The sequence below is a fragment of the Pipistrellus kuhlii genome, unplaced genomic scaffold (assembly GCF_014108245.1).
Source record: "Pipistrellus kuhlii isolate mPipKuh1 unplaced genomic scaffold, mPipKuh1.p scaffold_m20_p_2, whole genome shotgun sequence".
Lineage (NCBI taxonomy): Eukaryota > Metazoa > Chordata > Mammalia > Chiroptera > Vespertilionidae > Pipistrellus > Pipistrellus kuhlii.
In genome coordinates this window covers 141,392,801-141,417,284 of record NW_023425515.1, presented here as the reverse complement: position 1 = coordinate 141,417,284, position 24,484 = coordinate 141,392,801, and the positions used below count along the sequence as shown (strand labels likewise).

At 39.1% G+C, this 24,484-nt stretch overlaps 1 protein-coding gene across 1 annotated transcript; it reads left to right on the top strand.

Moving 5' to 3' along the window:
• Nucleotides 1-7,901: 7,901 nt before the first annotated feature.
• Nucleotides 7,902-23,220, top strand: IFI44 (interferon induced protein 44). Its single transcript, XM_036447300.2, has 9 exons — nucleotides 7,902-8,008; nucleotides 8,466-8,908; nucleotides 11,783-11,819; nucleotides 14,057-14,252; nucleotides 15,439-15,585; nucleotides 18,991-19,162; nucleotides 20,670-20,770; nucleotides 22,200-22,376; nucleotides 23,006-23,220. Exons 1-9 carry the CDS (start codon nucleotides 7,992-7,994, stop codon nucleotides 23,060-23,062), a joined length of 1,347 nt encoding a protein of 448 aa, XP_036303193.2. The 5' UTR covers nucleotides 7,902-7,991; the 3' UTR covers nucleotides 23,063-23,220.
• Nucleotides 23,221-24,484: the final 1,264 nt, after the last annotated feature.

Here is a 24,484-nt window from a genome sequence, read left to right as displayed (position 1 = left end):
AAACATACACACCAATTGTAACCCCCTGCAAAATCTTTCTCTGGCTTTGAAAAAAATGCAGGGCACTGAGACAGCCAGACTATAGAGTTAGGATTATAGCCTATATACATCTACATGATCTCACAATCAGATTCAAGATGTTCCAGGCTCTGAGATAGAAATTACATTGTAAGCAAAACTTTAGTAGAGATTGCAGGAATGGGAGTGTGGATGTGGGAGAAAGCTAATAAGCTATGCTTAACATTGGTGTGTAAATATAATATTTTTTAGTTTTTTAAACAATTGATTTCTTTTGTGCATTTAATAATGCCTATCGGACATTAATAAAAATGCAAGGAAACATATATTTAACGTACATTTAAGCCTTTGAACTCATTTGTCTTTCATTTGGTGTTGTGTTGTGGAGGTAATTCAAATGTGGGTGAATTACTACTATTTAAATATGCATACTGATATAAATCTTAAGTGGTATTCAAAGAGTATGAGACCCTGTTCTTCCTGGTAATTAGTAGTTCTATTCTCAGTGTTAGATATAGAGAGGAGATTCTCAAATCCCCTCTATAAATGACTGAGGAGTACAGGGAGGAAAAAAAAAAGGTAATTCATCTGCATGGTGTGATTTCATATGTTTCAAATGGACACTGAGTATAGCTAGACAATTTCTTAAAATAGCAACTTTTATATTTTTTCTGTACTTCTTTGTATACACTTCTTTTATCATTTTCTAGTCAGTCACATTATTCTCATGAGAATTAGATTGTTTAAACCAGAGAATTGTGTGTATATATATATATATATATATATATATATATATATATATATACTATATATATCTATCTATATGTGAATATATATAAATATATTCTAAAACAATGTTCAGATATTTTAATTTCCATAGAAGACCTTTAGGAGTCCAGGCATGAATAAATCTAAGCATAGAAATTATAGAATTACTACAGCTCAAAAAGATGATAGAGGGAAAGCTATGTACCATTCCTGTTCTTATCAAAACTATAAGACTGTAATCCATCCTGGGAAGAAAGAGGGAAGAAAAATTGGACCTAACTGGTAAAAGTTAGGAACAGAAGTGGGAGAACCAAACGGTTTTGGTCAGCATAGGGCGAATTCTGAGTAATATCTGAGGGGGTCAGAGCTAGGACAAACAACATGCCCAAAGTCTTTATCCCCCTTTGAGGAAGCCCAATACCTCACAGGGTAGAGAAGAAATGTTATGTCAGTCTTGTCAATGTGACTAGTGGTTCTTTCATTAATAATGGCCTATCATCTATAGATTAACCAGAAGAATACTCTGCTTCGAAATTTAGCTCAGACTGTCTGAATAGTTGGAGCATACCTTCTTTATACAGACCTTAGATACTCAGAATACTCCCAAAATACAGAATGTTCTTTTAAATCCCAATGGAAGTATGGAAGGGGAAACCCAACACAGGACTTTAATGGGACCTATCACACCTGTAAGCTCACAGAAAGCAGCTGTCTTCCAAAGGTCCAAGGGAAGGAGAGTTGGGAAATATCAAATTCTTAAACTTGCTGCTTCATCCAAATGACATAATTTATGAGCAAGGACTACCTAAGTTGTTGTATTAGTATGTGTTTTGGGGGGCAGTGGGAGACAGGTTGGAAACTGTTCTCAAGAAATGCCAACTTTACAGTATCTTTTGAAAGGATTTGAGGTAAGTACAGACTTCCAAATCACTGCTCTTACCATTCCAATGTCTTATTTCTTTGTTATGAAGGAGCTAAGCCTTGCTTATTTTGGTTCAGTTGATGATACAGGGAATTTGTCAGATATTAACCTAAGATTCACAGCCTTATCGTTGCATTGAGAGCTATCTGCTAGACTATGTTAGACCTTCCTGCTCCTGTCTGAGTTCTGAGGCAATCTTTAAAATGAAAAATAGAGGATCTCCTTCTATTTTGAGCTTACCAGGATTTGACCATAGGAGGTGTTCAGATGGTGGTGACCTTTTGCTTTACACTTGGAAATATCTGAAAGCCTTATGTACCCAGTGTCCTCTGCTTGAGATTGCTTCTCCTCTATCACAGCTCTTCAGAAATCTCATGGTTCTCCACTGGATTCAGCTTCAAGGTTTGCCTTACAAACAGCAGCCTATAAAGCAGCAGGCCCTGATGGGAAAAACAAAAGGCAATTTGTTTGGCAAGAGGTTCTCTCCACTGAGCATGAAAATAAGGGAATGAAACTGTTCACTCTTAAAGATTCATGTGGCCTGAAGAGAAGGTGACCCTCAGGTTGCTTGCTAGCAACAGAGCATAGAGTGTAACTTAGCTTTGTGGAGACTTTTTGGCAGTTTTACTTATTTCTTTTTTTTCTTTGCAGTAGAGTTGTATTCTCACATCTAGCACTTCTCAGTGTTACCATCACAGAGAGTCATTACCACTATCCAAATGCCTGCTCCCTGTGGTGAGAAAAGACAATTTCTCAAATTCCCAGCTGCTCAGAAAGAGACTGATAGAAACAGATCTTATATTATAGCACAAAAACTTGCACTTGAAACCTGTATGTTCATGTTGGCTAATGTCACCCCAATCACTTTAATAAATAAAACATCCAAATCCTTTTTAAAAAATGAAAGAGTCTTTCCAGACATATAAATTGTGGAGATTGTGAAGGAAAGATTTCCATTATTTGATGTAACTGACCACTTCCTCCTTCTTCATTTGACTCCTGGGATAATTCATTCTTCTGGCCTTTCTCTACTTTTCTGGTCATACTTTCTTAATCATCTTGGATAGACAATTTTAATAACAATGACTTCTACATGTTTTGGGGAGGGGTTAGGAGTGGTCCATAGGACTGCTCTTATTAACTGAAATTCACTCTTAGCTTTAAGTATCCTACCTAATAAGCCCGGCTAGCTCAGTCGGTAGAGCATGAGACTCTTAAGTATCCTACCTAATAAAAGAGTAATATGCAAATTAATCATCACTCTACCACACCCATCAGCCAATCAGAGCAAGTATGCAAATAAATCCAACCAAGAAGGCTATAGCCACAGAGAGCAGGAGGGAGGCTTGGATTTCCCAGGCAACAGAGGAATCCAAGCTTTCTGCCTGCCCTGGCTGGCCTAGACCTCCACTGAAGGATACAAAACTAGGCTACAAAGTTTCAATGATAGAAGGTAAACAAATCCAAACAGAAATGATGGCAGTCATGGAGCTGGAAAGAGCGGGAGGCTAGGGTTGCCCCGGCAATGGAAGAAGCAAAGCTTTCAGCACACCATGGCCAGCCCAGGCCTCTGCTTAAGGCTACAAAGTTTCAATTATAGAAGATACATAAATTCCAACAGAAATGGCTGCCAGCCACAGAGTGAGCAGGAGGCTTGAGTTTCAGTTATAGAAGGTAAATAAATTCCAGATACCAGGGCCTCTGCTTGGGACACCAGGGGGCATGGCTGGCCTGCAAACCACCAGAGGCTCCTCACAAAGGCCGCCCCACACCACAAGGGAACTGCCATCCTGATCTGGGACATCCTTCAGGGCAAACCAGCTGGCCTCCACCTGTGCACCAGGCCTCTATCCTATCTAATAAAAGAGTAATATGCAGATTGATCATCACTCCAACACACAAGATGGTTGCCCCCATGTCATCAAAGATCCTGCCCCCATGTGGACACAAGGTGGCTACCACAAGATGGCCAGCAGGGGAGAGCAGATGGGAGGGACTAGGCCTGCAAGGGAGGGCAGTTGGAGGCAATCAGGCCTAAAGGGGAGGGCAGTTAGGGGTGACCAGGCCAGCAGAGGAGAAAAGTTGGGGGCAAATAGGCTGGCAGGGGAGCAGTTAGGCATCAATCAGGCTGTCATGGGAATGGTTAGGGGGTGATCAGGCTTGCAGACAGAATTGGTTAGGGGTAATCAGGAAGGCAGGCAGGCGAGCAGTTGGGAGCCAGCAGTCCTGGATTGTGAGAGGGATGTCTGACTGCCCGTTAAATGTGCAGTCAGACATTCCTCAAGAAGTCCCAGATTGGAGAAGGTACAGCTGGACTGAGGGATACCACCCTTCATGCACGAATTTTGTGCACCAGGCCTCTAATATCTATATGTTGATGATTCTCAAATTTAATCTCTGATTCTGACCCTTCTTTTTTTTTTTAAATCTCATCTATTGTACATAACTATCTGGTCTAGTAATAATTAATGTCGTTTTTAAACATTCGTTTAAAATCTTGCTTGGCGTTGACTTGTATTGACATAACCTTCAAACACATGATATCTACAGAACGTGTGAAGTGCAATTAACAAGTTTTGCTTGAAAAAGTTTGTGTTTGGTTTGGTTTTTGTTGCAAAACTAGAGCTAAGAAGATGGCGGATGAAGAGCATATTTGGCACTGCATGCTTTATGAGTTCCAATTAGGAAGAAAAGCAAGTGAGGCTGCAAAAAACATCTGTAGTGCTCTTGGTCAAGATGCAGTTAGCACCAGAAAATGCCAGCGTTGGTTTGAGAAATTTCACGAGGGAAATTTTTCGTTAGATGACAAGAGTGGTCGAGGCCGTGTGTCCAATTTTGACCAAGAAGCTCTTCAAGCTCTTTTGGTGCAAAATCCTCAAATTACCCAACAAGAGCTTGCAACAACTTTTAATTGTTCACAAAAAACAATTCCCAATCAATTGCGTGCACTTGGCAAAGTCCAAAAGTTTGGAAAATGGGTTCCTCATGAGTTGACCGACAACAACCGTAATCAAAGAGTCACAATTTGCAGTTCGCTCCTCTCTCATCAAAACCGTTTGCCGTTTTTAGAGCAAATTGTTACCGGAGATGAAGAATGGGTGCTGTATGTCAGCGTTTTTCAACCGCTGTTCCGCGGCACACGTGCGCGAGATGTTGCCTGGTGTGCCGTAGGTGCAGACAAGACAAGAATTTTATAATTTTTCACTATTTTGTTTACTTAATATTTCATAATAAAGTAATTATAAAATACCTTCTTTGTGTTTATTTGATTCCTATTCAAGAGAATTACTTTATATATAGTCAATATAGGCACAGAGTTAAATTTTTTAACATTTTCTAATGGTGGTGTGCCCCATGATTTTTTTCATGAAACAAGTGTGCCTTTGCCCAAAAAAGGTTGAAAAACACTGCTGTATGTTAATTTGAAAAGGCGGCCTCAATGGTTGGACAAAAGTGAGGCTCTGCAGCCCACGCCAAAACCTGACTTGCATGCGAAAAAAGTGATGTTGTGTGTTTGGTGGAATTTTAAAGGAATTCTTTATTATGAACTTTTACCATCTACCCAAACCATTACAAGTGCAGTGTATAGTGCCCAATTGGAAAGGTTAGCCCAAGCTTTTAGAGAAAAAGAACCCGCGCTGATAATCGGAAGGGCGTAATTCTTCACCACGATAACGCACGACCGCATACTGCAAGAATCACTGCTGAAAAACTGCGCCAGTTGGAATGGGAAGTTCTCCCTCAACCTGCATATTCTCCTAATATTGCCCCTTCCGATTACCATTTGTTTCGTTCCTTGCAAAACTTTCTTCTTGGAAAAAAATTTAATAATGAAGAATGCCTCAAAAATGCATTGACTGAATTTTTTGCATCAAAATCACAAGAATTTTACAACAGAGGGATTAAAATGCTTCCTGAGCATTGGGCACAAGTAGTAGAAAACAATGGCAACTATATTGTTGATTAAATTTTGTTGTATTGTTTAAATAAATTCGATTTAAAAAAGTATTAGAAAACGACATTAATTATTACTAGACCTAATACATGTATTATATATGCACTTACATATTTCAAGGAAGACAAAATACTTGGTTTCCCTTCAAGAAATCTTCTTCCAGTGTACTTATTTCAATAAATAGCTCCACCAATGCTCAAGCCAAAAATTATTGAGGTCACACCAAACTTTCCCTTTTCTTTTATTCCTGACCCCCAACCCCAAGTCCAGAGATAAGTTCTCTTGACTTTCTTTTATCCTTAAAGACAACCTGAATCTGACCACTTTTGAACTACTTCCACCATTGTCACTCTGGTCTGCAGGATGTTAATCTCCCACTTGATATTGTAACAGCTTTTAATTGTTCTATACTCTTTTCTTTACCAGGGTGATCACTGATTTAGTTCTCCTCCAATCCTACTTTAACTATTGCAACAAACAGCCACCCAAGATTGTTAATACTCTCTGTCTATGATACTCTTCCCCTAAATATTCCCATGACACCCTCCCTCATTTCATTTGGGTCCAATGACATATATCCAATGTCATGTCATTTGAGAGATCTTCCATGATCATTTGATCTAAAGTGGCAGATACTTTCGCTTATCACTTCTTTTTTCTCTTATTCTCATTTACAATATTTTCCTCAAAACACGTGTTTTCTAGATGACATTTGTGTTGTCTGCCTGCCTGCCAGAGAAATGTACGGTATATCATCATGAAGACAGAAACTAAGTCTGTCTTGTTTGTTGCTATATGGCTAGCCTCCAAAACAGTGGAGATACATAGTAGGTATTCATTTTTTATTAAAAAAACAAATGAATGAAAGAACCATATTTAGCAACACCAATTGGAGACATTGGAGTTAACAGATAATTAATGACTTTTTGGAAGGAGCTTCTATTCAAGTGGAAATTCAGTGATCTCTTAGCTGTTACTATCATAGTAATGGAATACACTACTTAACATATTTATGAATGCCATTTCCCTAAAACTGGCCAGTTTAATATTATTACAAACTTCCCTACAAAACAGAAAAAAACACGTCATTTGGAAAGTTTTGGAATATTTAAAAAAACAACAACTATAATAAAGTATAATTGAGATCATTAAAATATTGAAGTACACATGTTTAAAGTGTATAATTTTATCATTTTTAACAAGTGTATAATTTTATTATTTTTAACAAGTGTATAATTTTATCATTTTTAACAATATAAATCAATCATTCCTCTGTTTTCACTTAGATTATAGTTCAATTTTAGCTCTGCTATTCAATAGCAGAGTTATCTTTAGCAAATAATTTAATTCCAAAATTCTGTTTGTTTATCTGAAAACTGGCAATAATATTAATACTAAGATACATTTAAAGTGTTTGGCAAATAATAAGCATATTATAACTTCTAGTGCTTTTTTTTTTTTAAAAAAAAAGCATAAGTAAATAATACTCAAAAGCTGCTTAAATATTTTAAATTGATGTTGCTGTTGATTTTTAATAAACTCAAAACTTATATTTTTTTCTGGTCCAGGTGGGGAATTTAAATTTACCAGAAGCAGGAATAGGGGATTTGTGAAGACAATGGGCAATTAAGAGTGGATGCTAAATGATATAAAAGCTTTCAAATTTAAAATTTAAGAAAAGAAGAAAAAGAATTATGCTGGCCCTGCAAAACAAATCCACAGGATATATGGATCATAAGTTTTTTGACCCCAACATTGTGAAGTTAGGGAAGGAGCTTCAGTTAGAGATGGACATGATTTAGTTTATATTTTACAGAGGAAGTTAATTTTGGCTGTTTTAAGAAGAATAGATGGAAAGGGAGCAAGCAGAAAAGCAATGGTACCAATTAGAAAGGTATTATAACAAAAACAAGTTACATAAGGAAATAGGTTGGTTTAAAATAAATGGGGAGTGCAAATGGGAAGAAGTGGATGAATTTGAGATATGTTCTGAAGTTAGAATATACATTTCTTTGTATGTCCACATTAAAAATTGATTGAATTTTCTTAAAAGTTTTTATAAAGTCACTTTTAAAGGTAGTGATTTTTTAAAAATTTGACATTGATTCTTAGATTCCTCCAGTTATGTTTTCATAGGAATGTATTATCTAAAATGAACTGGATTAGTTTATGCTACTCACAGAGGGAAGTTGGCATACTGCCAACTGGGCTGGGCCCCAATGACTTTCTGTTTCTTTTTCTCTGAATCTCTGACGCCTCTGCTATTTTTTTGTTTTTTGTTCCTGCCTCGCTGTCCAGAGAGCAACTACTCTCAGCCTCAGCCCCCGTATGGATTCTACAAACAGGTAAAAGACCTGCTGCTTTCCACTTTTCCTAGCCACTTATAAACAATTGCCTTTAAAAAAAATTTTATAGCCCAAACCGGTTTGGCTCAGTGGATAGAGCATTGGCCTGCGGACTGAAGGGTCCCAGGTTTTATTCCGGTCAAGGGCATGTACCTTGGTTGCGGGTATATCCCCAGTGGGGGTGTGTAAGAGGCAGCTGATCGATGACTCTCTCTCATCGATGTTTCTAGCTCTCTATCTCTCTTCCTTCCTCTCTGTACAAAATCAATAAAATAGGTTTAAAAAAATCTTTCTAAAAATAATAATTTAGAATGTTTTTTTCTTGCTATCTGTCCACCCTCATTTACACATTCCATGTGACATGTAGAGTAAATATGAGGCATAAATGCAAGTTTTGTGAAAGTATATATTGTCTATTTTCAAATATTTATGGAAAATATGTTTGATTATTCATTAGGTTGAGAAACATGAAAACTCGTTTGACGTGGCTGCAAGAAAAGAAACTGCAAAACCATTTGGGAGGGAAGCAGTTTAGCCTTCTCTTTAAGGCTAGTGTCCATGGATTTTGTGATGAAAATCTGCACTCAAGATGCTTTTGTCAAGGACCCACTCTAATAGTGATTTATAGTTCTGATCATGTTTTTGGGTTATATATACCCCAGAATGACAAAAATAAAGCCACAGATTCCTGCCTCCTTTTTGCCTTTGAAGAGACTGAAATTTTAGGATGTGAAATAGGACCATATAATTTTACCACTATTTTCTTTCCTATTGAAAGGGAATTCAAGATTAATCTATTCAGAAAAGAAGTGAAAATAAGCTTAGATACATTAAAAAAATTAAAACTATTTCAACATCAGATAATATCCTTGGAAGAATGTGAAGCTTTTCGATGTGAAGGTAAGTTACATAACCTTAGAGTTCTCTCCTGCATGCTGACCTTAAGAAAAAATTGACCTTTTACTTGTCCTTATTTCTAGGCAACTCAGACTGAAACCTGGCCACAAATTGATGGCTAAGACACAATCATAGTCCAAAGTAGCATATACAGAGTTTTTTGAAGTGTGTTTGTATGGAGGAAGAGGTAGGAGAGGAGGAGCAAATGTGGAAGGAGAAAGAGAGAGAGAAGCAAACATAAATATTGTGAGAGTCTCTTGAAAAAAAAAAAAAACCACAAGAAGCAACAACAAAAAACAAACAAACAAACAAAAACACCCACAAAAAATAGAGCTTGAGCTTCTGTTAATTGATGCAGAAGCTGGGATCAATCAATCCTTTCTGATGCAGTTTCCCATATATCAAAAGATGAAAATTCATTTACCTTTTTTCTACTTAAGAATATTTAAATTGTTTCCAACATTTGCTGCTGTAAACAATGCTCCTATGATGTATTTATGCATAAAGCTGTGGACAAAATTACTTTAGGATAACTTTCTGGAACTGCAATTGTGTTTAAGAGTTATTTACATTTAAATTTTGATAGACTTTTCAAAAGCTTCAGTTGTCTATAGTATCCCTAAGAATGTTAAGAAATGCCTATTTTCCTGCATTCTTTGCCAAACTTCAGGAAATTTGGCAATTTGATGGTCAAAAGATGATATTTCTTTCTCTCTCCCCTTAACCTTCATCATTAATAAGTCTATGTGCATTGTTTCTTTTGGATGTTAAAATTATTTGAGAGAATGCTTTTTAAATTTCCAAGAGTTGCTTTTTTGTTTGTTTAAACAGTTTTTTCTAGTTTTACTATATTACAGTCATTGAGTTCAGTCTTTACTATTTCCTTCTTGTAATTTAAAAAAGGTTTCCTTTGTAACCATACATATAACTATATTTATAAACTAGAGGCCTGGTGCATGAAATTTGTGCACAGGGTGTGTGTGTGTGTGTGTGTGTGTGTGTGTGTGTCCCTCAGCCCAGCCTGCACCCTCTCCAATCTGGGACACCTTGAGGGATATTCAACTGCCTGGGATCGGGCCTAAATGGGCAGTCGGATATCCCTCTCACAATTCAGGACTGCTGGTCCCAACCAATCGCCTGCCTGCCTGCCTGCCTCATTGCCTGTAACTATTGTACTTATGCCTGCCAGCCTGATCACCCCCAAACACACCCCTGCCAGCCTAATTGATGCCTAACTGCTTCCCTGTCAGCCCCATTGCTCCTAACTACCCTTCCCTGCTGACCTGGTAACCCTAAACCGTCCTCCATTGCCAGCCTGGTCACCCCTAACTGCCCTCCCATACAGGCCTGGTTGTCCCCAACTGTCATCCCCTGCAGGCCTGGTTTCCCCCAACTGGCCTTCCCTGCCAGCACTAGTCACTCCTAATTGCTCTCCCCTGAAGGCCTCGTCCCCTCAAATGCCCTCCCTTACAGGCTTGGACCCTTCCAACTGCCCTCCCCTGAAGGCCTGGGTCCCCCCAGATTTCCTCCCCTGCAGGCCTGGTTGCCTGTAACTGCCCTCCTCTACCATTCCGGTAACCCCTAACTGCCTTCTTCTGCACTGTGATTGCCCCCAACTGCCCTCCCTTGCAGGCCTGGGTCCCCCACAACTGCCCTTCCATGCAGGTCTGGTTGTCCCCAACTTCCCTCCTCTACCAACCCAATCATCCCTAACTGCCCTCCCCTGCAGGCCTGATCACCTCCAACTGCTCTTCATTACAGGCCTAGTCCCTCCCAACTTTCCTCCCCTGTAGGCCTGGTTGCCCCTAACTGCTCTCTACTGGCTCAGTCACCCCTAATTGACTTCCCCTACAGGCCTTATTGCCTTCAACTTCCTCCCTTACAGTCCTGGTCACTCCCAACTGCACTCCCCTGCAGGCCTGGTTGCCCCTGACTGCCCTCTTCTGTAGGCTTGATCACCCCCAACTGCCCTTCTTTGTAGGCCTGGTCCCTTTCAACTGTCCTCCACTGCTGGCCTGATCACTCTTAACTGCCTTCTTCTGCTGGCCATCTTGTGGCAGCCATCCTGTGTCCACAAGGGGGTAGCCATCTTTGACCACATGGGGGCGGCCATCGTGTGTGTTAGAGTGATGGTCAATTTGCATATTACTCTTTTATTAGATAGGATATCCCACACAGTATTCCTAATTTTAGAGGATTGCATCATTACACCTAATTGTTTCAATTTTAAATCCACCATAAGAGTCTCCCTTTAAAGCACCAAAATAATTCTGGGCCTGAGTCTCATTGGTACAAATGAAGTCCTCAGCACACCCGGGACCTCTCACTGTGCTCTGCTTGAATAGACATGAGCCCCACATACTCTTCTGAAGTCAGTAATAAAATTATAAATTCCAGAAGCCCCGCTATTGACAGTAACTTTTGGAAAAAAATCTTGTGCCTGTGTGGTGGTTGTTTTTTCCCCCCGTGTATACCTATACATTATCTCTTTCAGACATTGGTCTATTGAGGAGAAAGTAGAGCATTCACAGTTTTCCTTATCTGTCCACACTTCTAGGCCTTGTTTCTCTGATTCAGAAAGAATCCCCACCCTCACCTCCCATGTAGGAGTGGGCCACACACTATTTCTGGGTAATTGGGTAAGAAACAATCTTACTGGTAGTCATGCGGTGCTCTTGCCTCTCACCTTTTCAAATGAGGTGATGTTCAGAATATTTGCCATAATTTTCTTCAAGTGCTTTTCACTATAGTGTGCTGTTCTCACAGAAAGGCTATTTTGGTATTTTTTTTTTTTTTTTCCTAGTGAATTCATTGACATTTATTCAGTCAGCCAACCATTCAACAACTTGTAACGTTCATTATTCTTTCTTTCCTCAGATTTATTGGACACAAGGAAGATGAATGGGGTTGCTGAGTAAGTCAGTGTTTTTAAAGTTCCATTATTCTGTTCATTATCTTAAACTTATTATATTATAGGTTCTGTTAATAAAATTAATAGCACAAATTGTGACAGATAACTTGTGGATCACTATCAACAAGAATAAACTATATAATTATAAAACCATTTAATAATACTAATGTGAAAACAAAAAGAATACCAATAGAGGGAATGCATTTCTAATTTTTTATATACTTGAAAGAAAATAATTATTTAGCTGTATATGTGCATTTATTTTTTTTATTTTTTTATTTGCTAGGAATTCTTGTAGTTGCTTTTTCAACTTTTAGGTATTTTCTATTGAAGGGATGATTGGTTATAATTTCAAGAACATGGTAGGAATGATCTCCTTCCATAAACTTCAAAAGTCACTTACTATGTTGTGGCTTTGAGTTTTATTATTGACTAGAGGCCCAGTGCATGAAATTCGTGCACAGGTAAGGTCCTTAGGCCTGGCCAGCAATCAGAGCTAATTGGGGCCTTTTGGCTGCTGGCTGGGGCCTCTCTTCCTTAGCTGCTAGCTGTGGCCTGGGCCTCCCTTCATTCCATACTGGCCCCTAGTCATAGCGAGTGATCAAACTCCTGAGGGGAAACTTTGCATATTAGCCTTATATATATATACTAGGGACCTGTTGCAGGAATATTCCTGCAAGACTTCCGGCAGGCTTCCTTCCTGGCACTGCCACCTCTTCCGCTCTTCCACCTCTTCTCCGTGCCCCACCCATCCTATCGCCCCCACAGCCACTACTGCCACCATCTTAGTGGCTGCGTGCTGCCACCACCGCTATGTGCCTAGCCCTGCCTGTCTCACCCACCACACCTCACCCACCACCACCACTGTCTCCTCGGCCGTGCATGCATGGCATGCTGCTGCCATCGCTGTGAGCCCTGACCTGCTCCGCCAGCTGCTGCTGCCTCTGGGGCCCTGCATGCCACTGCTACATGCCCTGCCCTGCCCACCTGACCCACCGCACCCGCCACCCCCACTGCCTCCCGCTGCCGCCTCCATGGCCATGGGCGTTGCCGCTGCGTTCCTCGCCCCGCCTCACCCCGCCTCACCCCGCATGAGCTGCCAGTGTATTCTCTTCAGCAGCTGCAGCCACCCTGCTTTCCACTTTCCCTTACTCTTCCTTCTATGCTGTCTTCAGTGTTCACTCCTCCCTCCCTCCCCATATGCAAATTAACCACCATCTTTGTTGGGTAAATTTGCATACTCACTCTGATTGGCTGGTGGGCTTGGCCTGTAGGCATGGCTTGTGGGTGTAGCGGAGTAATGGTTAATTTGCATCTTACTCTATTATTAGGTACGATAGACTAGAGGCCTGGCACATGCAATTCTTGCATGGGTAGGGTCCTTAGGGCCTGGTCTGAGATCAAGGCCAATCTTCCTTGGCTGCTGTCATCTGGCCCTGATCCCTCTGCCGCTGCCTATCTCCCTCTGTGTGTGGGGTGACCGAGAGGACAATCAGGGCCCTAGTGTTGCCCATGTCCACTGCTACCCACCCCTGGTTTCCAGTTCCCCATCAGGTGATTGGAGCCTGCTGACCAGGGGGAGAAGGGGCCAAGAGGTTGGTTGTTCCGACCTGTTCACTGGTCCCTCCCCCACCACTGCAGGTTGCCCTCTGTGTGTAGGGTGATTGGCGGAGCAATCAGGGCCCAGGCAGGCACTGCCTGCATCTGCCACCACCCACTCTTGGTTCTGGTTCTCCATAGAGGGATTGGAGTCTGTCAGTTGCGGGGAGGGACTGAGAGGTTGGCTATCAGGTCCCTATCAGGTGAGCTGGGGACCTGTGGGCTGGGGGCAGCTTCTGCATTGAGCATCTGCTCCCTGGTGGTCAGTGACCATCATAGCCAACCAGTCATTCTGCTGTCTGGTCAATTTGCATATTATACTTTATCTATCTATTTATCTATCTATCATCTATCTAATTTATTTTCATGTTTAACATAGTTGATATTGAATTCTAAGTTTATATGGTCTGGTTGCTTAAATCTGAAAGATTTTATGTCCAAATTGCCTTAGTTACAAGTCTATTTTTTTTCTTTTATAATAAGATTTAAGGTAGGATAGTTTTATATCTTCTTATATAAGAAGGCAAATTGATAATCGAAAATAAATAATGTATAAGTAAATTAGAAAAATAAAGGAAAATTTATGGTAAGGTCTTGTGATCTAATCTCAGTTAACTGTTAAAATGGTCTTATCTAAACAGGCTCAGGGAGAACTTATTATCTGCCATAAGAACTTACAAACCATCTAGGGACCTGGTTAACCAAATTCGAATTCTGCTCCTGGGTCCAGTTGGAGCAGGGAAGTCTAGCTTCTTCAACTCAGTAAAATCTGTTTTCCGAGGCTATGTAACCCACCAGGCTGTGGTTGGCTCTGACAGAACTGGGATATCTAAGCAGGTGAGTCCATTGTAGGTCATTCAGCCTTTGCTACTTTGTTCAAGTTAGATTTGAAAGGTTTTGTTTTTTTTCCTGATCAACTTCATTACATGTAGACTTTATCTCAATTTATATACATATATACATATACATGTATACATATATACACACACATATATATACATATATATATATACACACATATACACATATACACACATATATACATACACACACACACACACACACACACACACACATACATATTCAGGCCTGGTGCATGAAATTTGTACATGGGGTGGGGGGGCACAACCCAGTCCGCACCCTTTCCAATCTGGGATCCCTCTCACAATCCAGGACTGCTGGCTCCTAACTGATCGCCTGCCTGCCTGCCTGATTTCCCCTAACAGCTTCTGCTTATCATCCTGATCTCCCCTTGACCACTCCCCTTCCAGCCTGATTGACACCTAACTGTCCTCCTTTGCTGGCCTGGTTACCCCCAACTATCCTCCCTTGCAAGACTGGTTGCCCCCAACTGACCTCCCCTGAGGTCCTGGTTCCTCCCAACTGCCCTCCCCTGCTGGCTATCTTGTGGTAGCCATCTTGTGTCCACATGGGGGTGACCATCTTGTGTGTTTGAGTGATGGTCAATTTGCATATCACCTTTTTATTATATAAGATACTAGATGCACAGTGTACAAAACTTGTGCATGGAGGTGGGGGTCCCCTCAGCTCAGCCCACACCCTCCCCAATCCATGATACCTCTCACAATCTGGGATCTCTGGCTCCTAACTGCTCATCTGCCTGCCTGCCTGCCTGATTGCTCCTTACTGCCCCCCCTGCCACCCTGATTACCCCTAACTGCCCCCCTGCCAGCCTAGTCACCCCTAACTGCCCCCCTCCCCCTGTACTGGCCTGGTTGCTCCCACTTCCCCCTCTGCTGACTTGGTCACCCTCACTATCCTCCCTCCCCCTGCCAGCCTGGTCACCCCACACAGCCTGCTGTTCAGTTGTTTGGTCGTCCCGCACCAACCCCCCTGCCAGCCTGGTCGCCCCCCACAGCCTGCTGTTCGATTGTTACTGTGAGGGCATCCTGACCAATTTGCATATTACTCTTTTATAGTGTGTGTGTGTGTATGTGTGTGTGTGTGTGTAATGTGTATTTAAAAAATGAACTCCTAGAGTTTCTTTTTTTCTCCTTTGCAGTACAGGACATATTCCATTAACGATGGGAAGACTGTCAAGCCCTTGCCATTTATTCTGTGTGACTCAGTGGGGCTGAGTGAGGAAGAAGGGCTGTGCCTGGATGACATACCCTACATCTTAAAAGGCCACGTTCCTGACAAATATCAGGTATAATTTGGCTAATTATTAAGGAGTTATAGTTTATATTTTAAATGCCTACTATTAGGACAAAAGACTCCAGTCTAGTTGGTGCATTAGCATTTATTTTCTTACAGTATAGTTGTTCAAGATCCTTTGTTTCTTTTTGATATTTTACAAGGAATTAAAAAATCCAAAAGTTTTTCTATCATAGCTGTCATAACAATTCTGAATGTTGTTGCACTCTCAATTGTTTTTGGATATTCAACTTACATAGGTAATTTTTGTTATGTAGCAGGAAGTCTGGAGGTAGGTAGCTTTGTGCCAGTGTGTCAGCTCTTTGAGATTATTATTTTCAAGGTCCTTCTGATTTTTTGTTCTGAGATCCTCATCATAAAGTGCTATGGATTAAATGTGTTTCTTCAAAATTCATATGTTAAAGCCATACTCCACAATGTGATGATATTTGGAAGTGGGCCTTTGGAAGATGACTAAGTCATGGAGTAAAGCCCTCATGAATGGAATTAATGTCCTTATATAAGAAGACACACAAGAGACATGGTCTCTCTTAGCCACATGAGGACACAGCAAGAAGGTGGCTGTCTACCAACTAGGAAGGGAGCTCTCATTGGATAAAAATCTGTTAGCAAAACCATGATCCCCAGAACTATGAAAAATGAGTATTTGTTGCATAAGCCACACGATATCATAATTTGTTATAGCAGCCTAAGATGGCTAAAACATGTGACTTTTTAATTTAAAAAATATGTTTTTATTGATTTTAAAGAGAGGGATAGTGAAATAGAAACTTGAATTGGCTGCCTCCTGCATGCCCTCTATTGGGGACTGAACCCACAACCAGGGAATTAGTGACTTCTTGGTTCATAGGTCAATGCTTAATCACTGAGCCATACCAGCTGGGCACTGACATGTGACTTTTATCCAATTGTTCTTAAGATCTTCATGCTGAGCACTGTTAGTGTTCCAGGCAATAGGAAAGGGGAGATTTTTGGGAAATCTGTTTGGTTATCCTATAGACATATACCTCCCCATAGTCTGAAATGTGCTGTTTTCATCACTTGATAAAGTTTTAGTTTTTATGTACCCTGAAAATTGATAGATGAATGTAGACACACGTTCAGGTTCAGATCTGCTTCATAAGATGGTGTTGTGCTCTTCCATGAAAGCTACATAATTTTGTACTTTCTCACTTCTGTAATATAGGTTTCGTTAACATTCAACATCTAGATACCTTTATTTATTAGGGTATGAAAATAGTGATATTCTATTTCTATCATTGCTTTTTCATTTCACATTTGAAAGACAACTTTCCCTCATCCACTATTTGTTTAGTTAGTGGTACAGTTAATAACATTAATATGGATGGTCAGGATATCTGCTTGATTTTTTTTTATAAACTTTGGGAAGAATAAGTTGATTTCTTTACATCTGCCAATATTGACCAGTGATTATTTTATTATCATTATGAACTCATGAATTGAACATACTTGGTGAGTTTCAATGCACTGTAGTTTATCTATTGTACATAAAGATGTCAAATGTAACATCTTTGAGTACTAGGAGCTGCTGCAATTTGGATTCTGAGTCCTATTGACATAAAAATCTGTTATATCCCTTGAGTCTTTATATGACTATAAATATAAACCATATTTTGTATTTTTATAGTCCAGATTTCTAACCTGTTATTTCTCTAAGACATATTGGTTTGGTTTGGTTTGTGTCATAAGAACTGTTCATTACTATTTAGTGGATTGTTGGTCCTTGCTTTTTTTTAGTGGACAAATCTAAAAATATCAAATCTATCTATCTATCTATATTCAGATACAGGATTATATAGTTTTTACTTAATCTCTTTTGGTAGGAACCCCTTTCACAGCCAGCGTGGTTCAGGCTTCTGGTTCAGGGTTCGGGTTCTGGAGAAGGCCACACACAAATGAAAGAGACTAGAAAAGTATTAATTTGGGAATATTGGGGGCCAGGAGGGAGTCCACCTCTAGGAGAAGGACTACACCCTGCTCTGGTTTTGCTATCCCTTTTATTAAGGTTTTGAGATACACCCATATTCTATAGTCAGGAAATTCCAATAATAGCCAATCATCAAGAATTTACATAAGAGTAACAGATAGAGGCTGCTTTAACTACCAATGTCTCAACTAAACAATGAGTGAATAGCTCCAACCTTTCAGAGCAATTAAGGTTGACCAGCCTTCTGGATTCCCTGTCCACATCTCTCTATTAGAGACAATGATCACTTTTCTGCATCTTTTATCTTGCATCAGTATCTGCTTTATCTGAACAGAAAATCTCTAGTCTCAAGGATACCAGAAATGACAAACTATGTCACCACTCATTTGCTTTATATTACATAATATTCACTCTAATCTCAGAAATAATTATCTAACACTACCATGAATAATCTAATTGTAATTATATTTAATATCAATAGAATAAAAATAGCAAGTAAAAATTAGAAACAATTTAAAATTTTTAGCATATTTTTCATTTTACATTTAGCACATATCATGTAGTAGGTGTATATAAATTACTGTGTTTTAAAGTCAGTCAGACATAGTTTCTTTCTGTATCTTTAGATATGACCCCAGTTGCATGCAAAAGTTCACTTATTTAAATCAATTTAGAGATTACTTTTTAAATTTAATTTTGTTATATGTATATATATATATATATATATATATATATATATATATATATAAAATTTATATGGTTCTAAAGTCAAAACTACAAAATAAGGTGTACTCAAATAATCCATTTTCATTCTCTATCAGTTAAAATGCATTTCTTCCTGCTTCTTATAAGTATCTATATAAAAATTTATGATTTACTTCAATTTTTTAATATATTAGAAAATACAGATTTGTGGTTTCCTCTTTTTTAGAGAAGTGATAGAATAATATATGTCATTGATGTCACATAATTTTGCTGGTACAAATAGTCCTGAAGTTAATAGCCTTGTACATATATTTGTGGGACAGATCACCAGCAAAGGATTTCTAGTTTAAGAGTAAATGCATCTCATTTTGTCCCATTTTCCCCCTTGCACTCTGCCTGATGATACCAATTCCATCTTTGTCCATCTTGCTTTTTCTGTCTAGGATACTTTCTGTCATATTGTTATTCCCTTATTTTAGATTAACTCACCTGTGTGTGTCCTATGTATGTGGTTTTTGTTTTTTTTAACCTTCATATGACATGTCCCTTCTTCACAGAAGCTTTTCCTACATGAAAGGACTGCTATCTACTTGCCTAATGACGTCTCCTCTACCAGATTGTTAGCTTCATACTATTAAAGACTTGTTATGTTCACTGTTTTATTCACTTGCACAGTGCCTGGTACATAGTATGTGCTTATAAATATTTGTTGAATTAATATGTTCCTTTATGTTTACCATACAGTTTAACTTCATGAAACCAATCACACCAGATCATGAGAGCTATATAAACTTCCTATCGCTGGAGAACAGAATCCATTGTGTGGCATTTGTGTTTGATGCCAACTCTATTGAGCAACTCTCTAATGAGATGGTAGCAAAGGTCAAAAAAGCTCGAAGGAAGGTGATAAAGTGTGGTGAGTATTATTCCACTGTACTTCTAAGGCTAACTGATTAGACTACTGTATATTATAGAATAGATTTGAACAGGTTGAAGAACTTATGAAAATGCATATTTAAATATTCCCTGGCCCATCAGTGTGGTTCATTCAAATCAAGCCCTCACTAGCCGTATGTCTTTGTGCAAGTGATTTAAACTTTCTATGCCACAGTGTCTTAATCTCTAAAATTAGTATAACAATAGAGGTTCTAATGTAAGGATTAAACAAATTAATATATATGTAGAGTTTAGTACAGTCCTCACTGCATCTTAGCATGCATTTATTTACCAACAGTCCTAAACTTCCTCTTGGGCCTTAAAGAATTAGAAAGAGGAAGAATCATTTTAGTAAGAAAAAGAGAGGAAAATAAGATGCTTGGTAAAGAGAAGGTAAGCAAGAGTAGGGAATTAAAGTGCCCCACACTGTCTTTTCTTTTTTAATATATTTTTTATTGATTTCAGAGAGGAAGGGAGACAGAGAGAGAGCAAGAGATAGAAACATCAGTGATGAGAGAAAGTAATTGATTGGCTGCCTCCTGCACGCACCCTACTGGGGGTGGAGCCTGCAATCTGGGCATGTGCCTTGACTGGGAATCAAACCTTGACCTTCTGTTTCAGATGGATGCACAACCACTGAGCCTGGCAGGCCATGCCACACCAGCTTTTCCTGGACTTATTATTCATTCTGTTTGGGAAAGAGTCAGTTTATCACAACTTTGATAAGGTTAGAAGCAGGGAGTGATTGACTTACTTGCTCACTGAAATTTAAAACCTTGAAAGGGTGGTGTGCAGAGATATGCCTGCTACCATTGGGATATAGAAGAAGTTTAATTGCAGTATTTTGACATATTGTTTCCTTGAGGCCTCTTCTCCATCTTGTTTATTAGAGTCCTTTGGCCTTTTCTATAGTTTTCATAAAAACACAACAGTTGGATAAGATATAAAATCAATAAGTAATACTGTAGCATACATTTTAGTTACCTCTTTCGAGGAGTGGTTTCATTTGAAGCCTGACTTCTTATCATGGGAAGCAATAAAGGGACTTCCTATGTTAGGAAAATTCCAGGTACCAGTAAGTAGTTCAGAGGGATTTTGTGTATGTGTGTGTGGGGTGGGGGGAGGGAGGGAGGAAGTGGTGAGGGGGTGGTTAGGGAACATTCCCACATTTCTGAAATTGTTAGTCTATTGCAGTGGTCGGCAAACTCATTAGTCAACAGAGCCAAATATCAACAGTACGATTGAAATTTCTTTTGAGAGCCAAATATTTTAAACTTAAACTATATAGGTAGGTACATTGTTATTAACTTAATTAGGGTACTCCTAAATTGGCCTTTGCTAAAAACTCAAGGGGACAAAGAGTCTCATATAGTTCGAGAGTCATGGTTTTCCAACCACTGGTCTATTGCATAATTGATAGCTGATGAACTGAAAAAATACTGATGCTGCCTATGATAATAAAAACAATATCTATCTATCTGGCATAGGTGTGGCACCTGTGGTTTTACTCACTTGTGTGGATACCATGGATCTGATTACGAGAGGAGATCTTATAAACATATACAAATGTATGCCTGTGAAGCTCAAGGTATTGAACGATGTCACTGTAAACACATTTTCTGGTTTGTCACTATAATCACATAATATTATTTTGTATAAATAATAAAAATAGCTATGTGTGAAGTTTAAGATTTGAAACAATTGCTTGGATAATTCAGACTTATTTTCTAAGTTTTAAATATTAACTATTTATCTTTCCGCTGACAGGTAACTTGTATTTATTATAATTTAATTCATTGAGGTTCAATTCAACATATATTTGTTGATTACCTGCAATGATCGTGTGATAGTCTCTAATCAGATACACAGATAAGTGAAATAATTTCCCTGTTCTAAAAAGCTTGCAGCTTTATAGGTGGAGGTGAGGGGATAGGGGAATTGGAGCGTAAAAAGTTGACAAAAGAATATGATATGATATTATTGAGTATAATAAATATCTGAAATAATAAAATATAAAATGTGGTGAAAGTTTAGATTAGGAAAATATTGAGCTAAAGGGCCAAGGCGGGGGTGGGGGGGTGGAAAGAGGGAGGAAGAGATTTTGTTCCTGGGGTGGCACTAGGAAATGACCTTTACAGTGGAGGAGTATTTTTAGGGGGAAAAACTCAGGCCAAGGGGACAGCATAAGTGAATTCATCAATGTAGGAAAAAGCATTTCAGGAGGCACATAGAGTGTTCAGTTTAGTGGAGGGCTGAATCATTGTAAGGAAAGATAAAGTGAGAAAGAAACATTTACATGAGGTGATTTTTCTTAACCAGGTGCATTACGGGGAAGCATAGCAACTTTTTGAAAGCGTAGTGATGTGAACAAAGTCTGCTTCACAAAACTTCATCTGACACCTATGTGAAGTATAGATTAGAGTCAAAAGAAAACACAAGTGCACAGAGCAAAACATTTGCCAACGAACGCTTATTGACAGTGCCATGCGGTGACAGAGCCCTATATTGATCCCAGGCAACCTGGTTGTACAGATAAACTAGTCTAATTAAACATCAGCACCATGAACTTGAAACTAATATAAAAATTATCACATGTCAATTGTAATTGAAAAATAAAATTTAAAAAAGTAAGTTAAATATCAGCATTAAACTAGTAAAATCACCTTATCCTAAGAATAACTTTTAAAAGAAAACATGGAAGTTATGGACTTTAATGTAAGTATATTTAAAATGCTTCAATTTCAAAGTAGTTTATATAGAACCATGTTACCTTTATATTTTAATTCATATTGAATCTGTTATATGTATTCTAACTGACAATTAGCAGTGTTGATAGAGCTTGACTTGGAGAGTTCTTAGAAAAAGTGTGTTATGGGCCAGATCTCTATCTCTGTTTCTCACAATAGGAAAAATATTGCCAAGTGCCTACCTTTGATATTGCTTTGATGATTTATATTGACATTAAGTAGTGTTTTCCACTGTTTCGAGATTTCTGGGTTTTAATTTCTGTATTTCAGCGAGAGGAAGTCCACAAAAAACTTGGATTTGCTCTTTCTGACATCTTGGTGGTCAGTAATTATACCTCAGAGTGGAATCTGGACCCTATTAAGGACGTTCTGAACCTCTCTGCACTGAGACAGATGCTGTGGGCAGCAGATGACTTCTTAGAGGATCTGCCTCTTGAGAAAAAACAGGTAAATGCATTTGGTGGTATAGAAACTTGAAGATGTCAGTTTTGTGGCTACTTCCTGCTTGGATCTATTGGGTACATGACAATTCTGTGTCTGTGAGTTACTGCTCTGAGAGTAATCCTCATCAGATATGATCTTTGATTATTTGGCCTTTCCTTAAGATCTTATGCTTCTGTCTCTTTGACTTGACTTGAAAACTCTCCCTCCTTTGAAGCCTGTCAATGAAGTGTGACTGGTGCTAGGTAGAGGGAAGTAACTTTCATATGCATGCCCCAGATTTTAGCATTATGCGTATCCTTTAGTACCAATCTGTGCAAATACACACCGTACTATTCTAATCAAAGTTGAGATAGAGTTTCAGTTTATTGTCAAATATTATTTTAGTTGTGGGAAATCATATTAGAATATCATATCCTCTCTAGTTCTCTTATTCACAAACTATTGGGAAACCCTCAAACTAACTTTGCTGTCCTGACTCTGTGCCATCTTGGTTTCTCCATTTCTTCTCTCCTCATAGTGCATGCACTCCAAAGTCAGGATTGGCTTAGACCTCTAGTAGGCCAATGTTCCTCTTCCTTCTGGTTGCATTTTCTAAACAATGTATTAAGAGTATTTTGTTTCTCTTTTCTCAGCAATCAGAGAAAAGCATTAGCCAGAAAAACTGGAAAAAGACAAATAGATGGAGCTAAAGCCATATTTTACTTATGGCTTGGATGAAGATGCATAAAAAATTCATAATACATAGAAATAACTTGGAACAGCTGAATTTAAAGTTGTAAAAAACAATCATAATCTTTTTGGATATATGTTCTATACTGGTAAAAAATTAAAGTTTCTTCTTATAAAATCTGTGTGTGTGTGTGTGTGTGTGTGTGTGTGTGTGTGTATAATTTTGGAAAAAATTTATTTTGATGCTAGTGACCTGATGCACAGATTCATGCACATTGAAAGAAAATTAATTAGAAGGTGGTCAGTGGTGTGGGACTGGGTGAAATGGGCCAGACACACTCTGGAGCTGACCTCTCTTAGTCCCTCCCTGACTAGCCACACCTGGGGCAGAGCCATTAATAGAAAGGCATCTGAAGAGTAAGTGGGGTCCCTCTAGCAGGTGGGGTCCTTTGGCCTGGCCTATGAGGATTGTGCCAAAACCTGCTCTCCAATATCCCCCAAGGAGTCCCAAAGTGCAAGAGGAAACTGAAAAATTGCTGTCATACAGGGTATGGAACACAAATGCAAGTGTGCAGTAAATCAGGTGTGGGGCCGACAGTGCCCCAGCAACAACATAATCTATGGCTGAAGGTGAAATCGTGTAGCCCTGCAAGGAATCAAACTCCCTGCCTCCCTGATTTTGGGGTGCATCACCCGAGAACTACCACTGCCAAGTCACTGCAACTTGGCAGCTCCCACATTGAGTGTCTGCCCCCTGGTGGTCAGTGCACATCATAGCGACTGGTCAGATGGAGGGAGGAACACTTAGCATATTAGCCTTTTATATATATAGATGGCTTATCAGCATCTTTTGATCTTTACCCATGGCATCCTATTTTTGCCTTCTTATTTCTCAAGTATCTCATTGGGTCCTCAATTAATGCTTTATGCTTTAACCCAAAGCCATGTTTTGTTTAATATCCAAGCCTCTCTTGTAGTACGTGGCTATTAATATTAATGAGTTTCTTAGGACTACAGCTGAAAGAAACTATAATTTGATTGCTCTGAAATTACAACTATTTTAAGCATTTTTTAAAAAATATATATATTTTATTGATTTTTTTACAGAGAGAAAGGGAGAGGGATAGAGAGCCAGATACATCCATGAGAGAGAAACATCGACTAGCTGCCTCCTGCACACCCCCTATTGGGGATGTGCCTGCAACCAGGGTACATGCCCTTGACCGGAATCAAACCCAGGACCCTTCAGTCCGCAGTCTGATGCTCTATCCATGGAGCCAAACCAGTTAGAGCTGAAATTACAACTATTTTAGCTACGTGACAAAATGCAACCTGAGATACGTGAATAAAAAAAATAAAATAAAAAAGAGTAGTATAGTATTGGATTAAGGAACCAAACCATAGAAAACGCTGGGATTGAACTGAATGTGCCTCAGAGATGG

Coding starts and splice junctions, on each gene's coding strand:
- IFI44 (XM_036447300.2), top strand. Junction 15,586..18,990: donor ACGTTCCTGACAAATATCAG/GTATAATTTGGC, acceptor TTTACCATACAG/TTTAACTTCATGAAACCAAT. Junction 22,377..23,005: donor TGCCTCTTGAGAAAAAACAG/GTAAATGCATTT, acceptor CTCTTTTCTCAG/CAATCAGAGAAAAGCATTAG.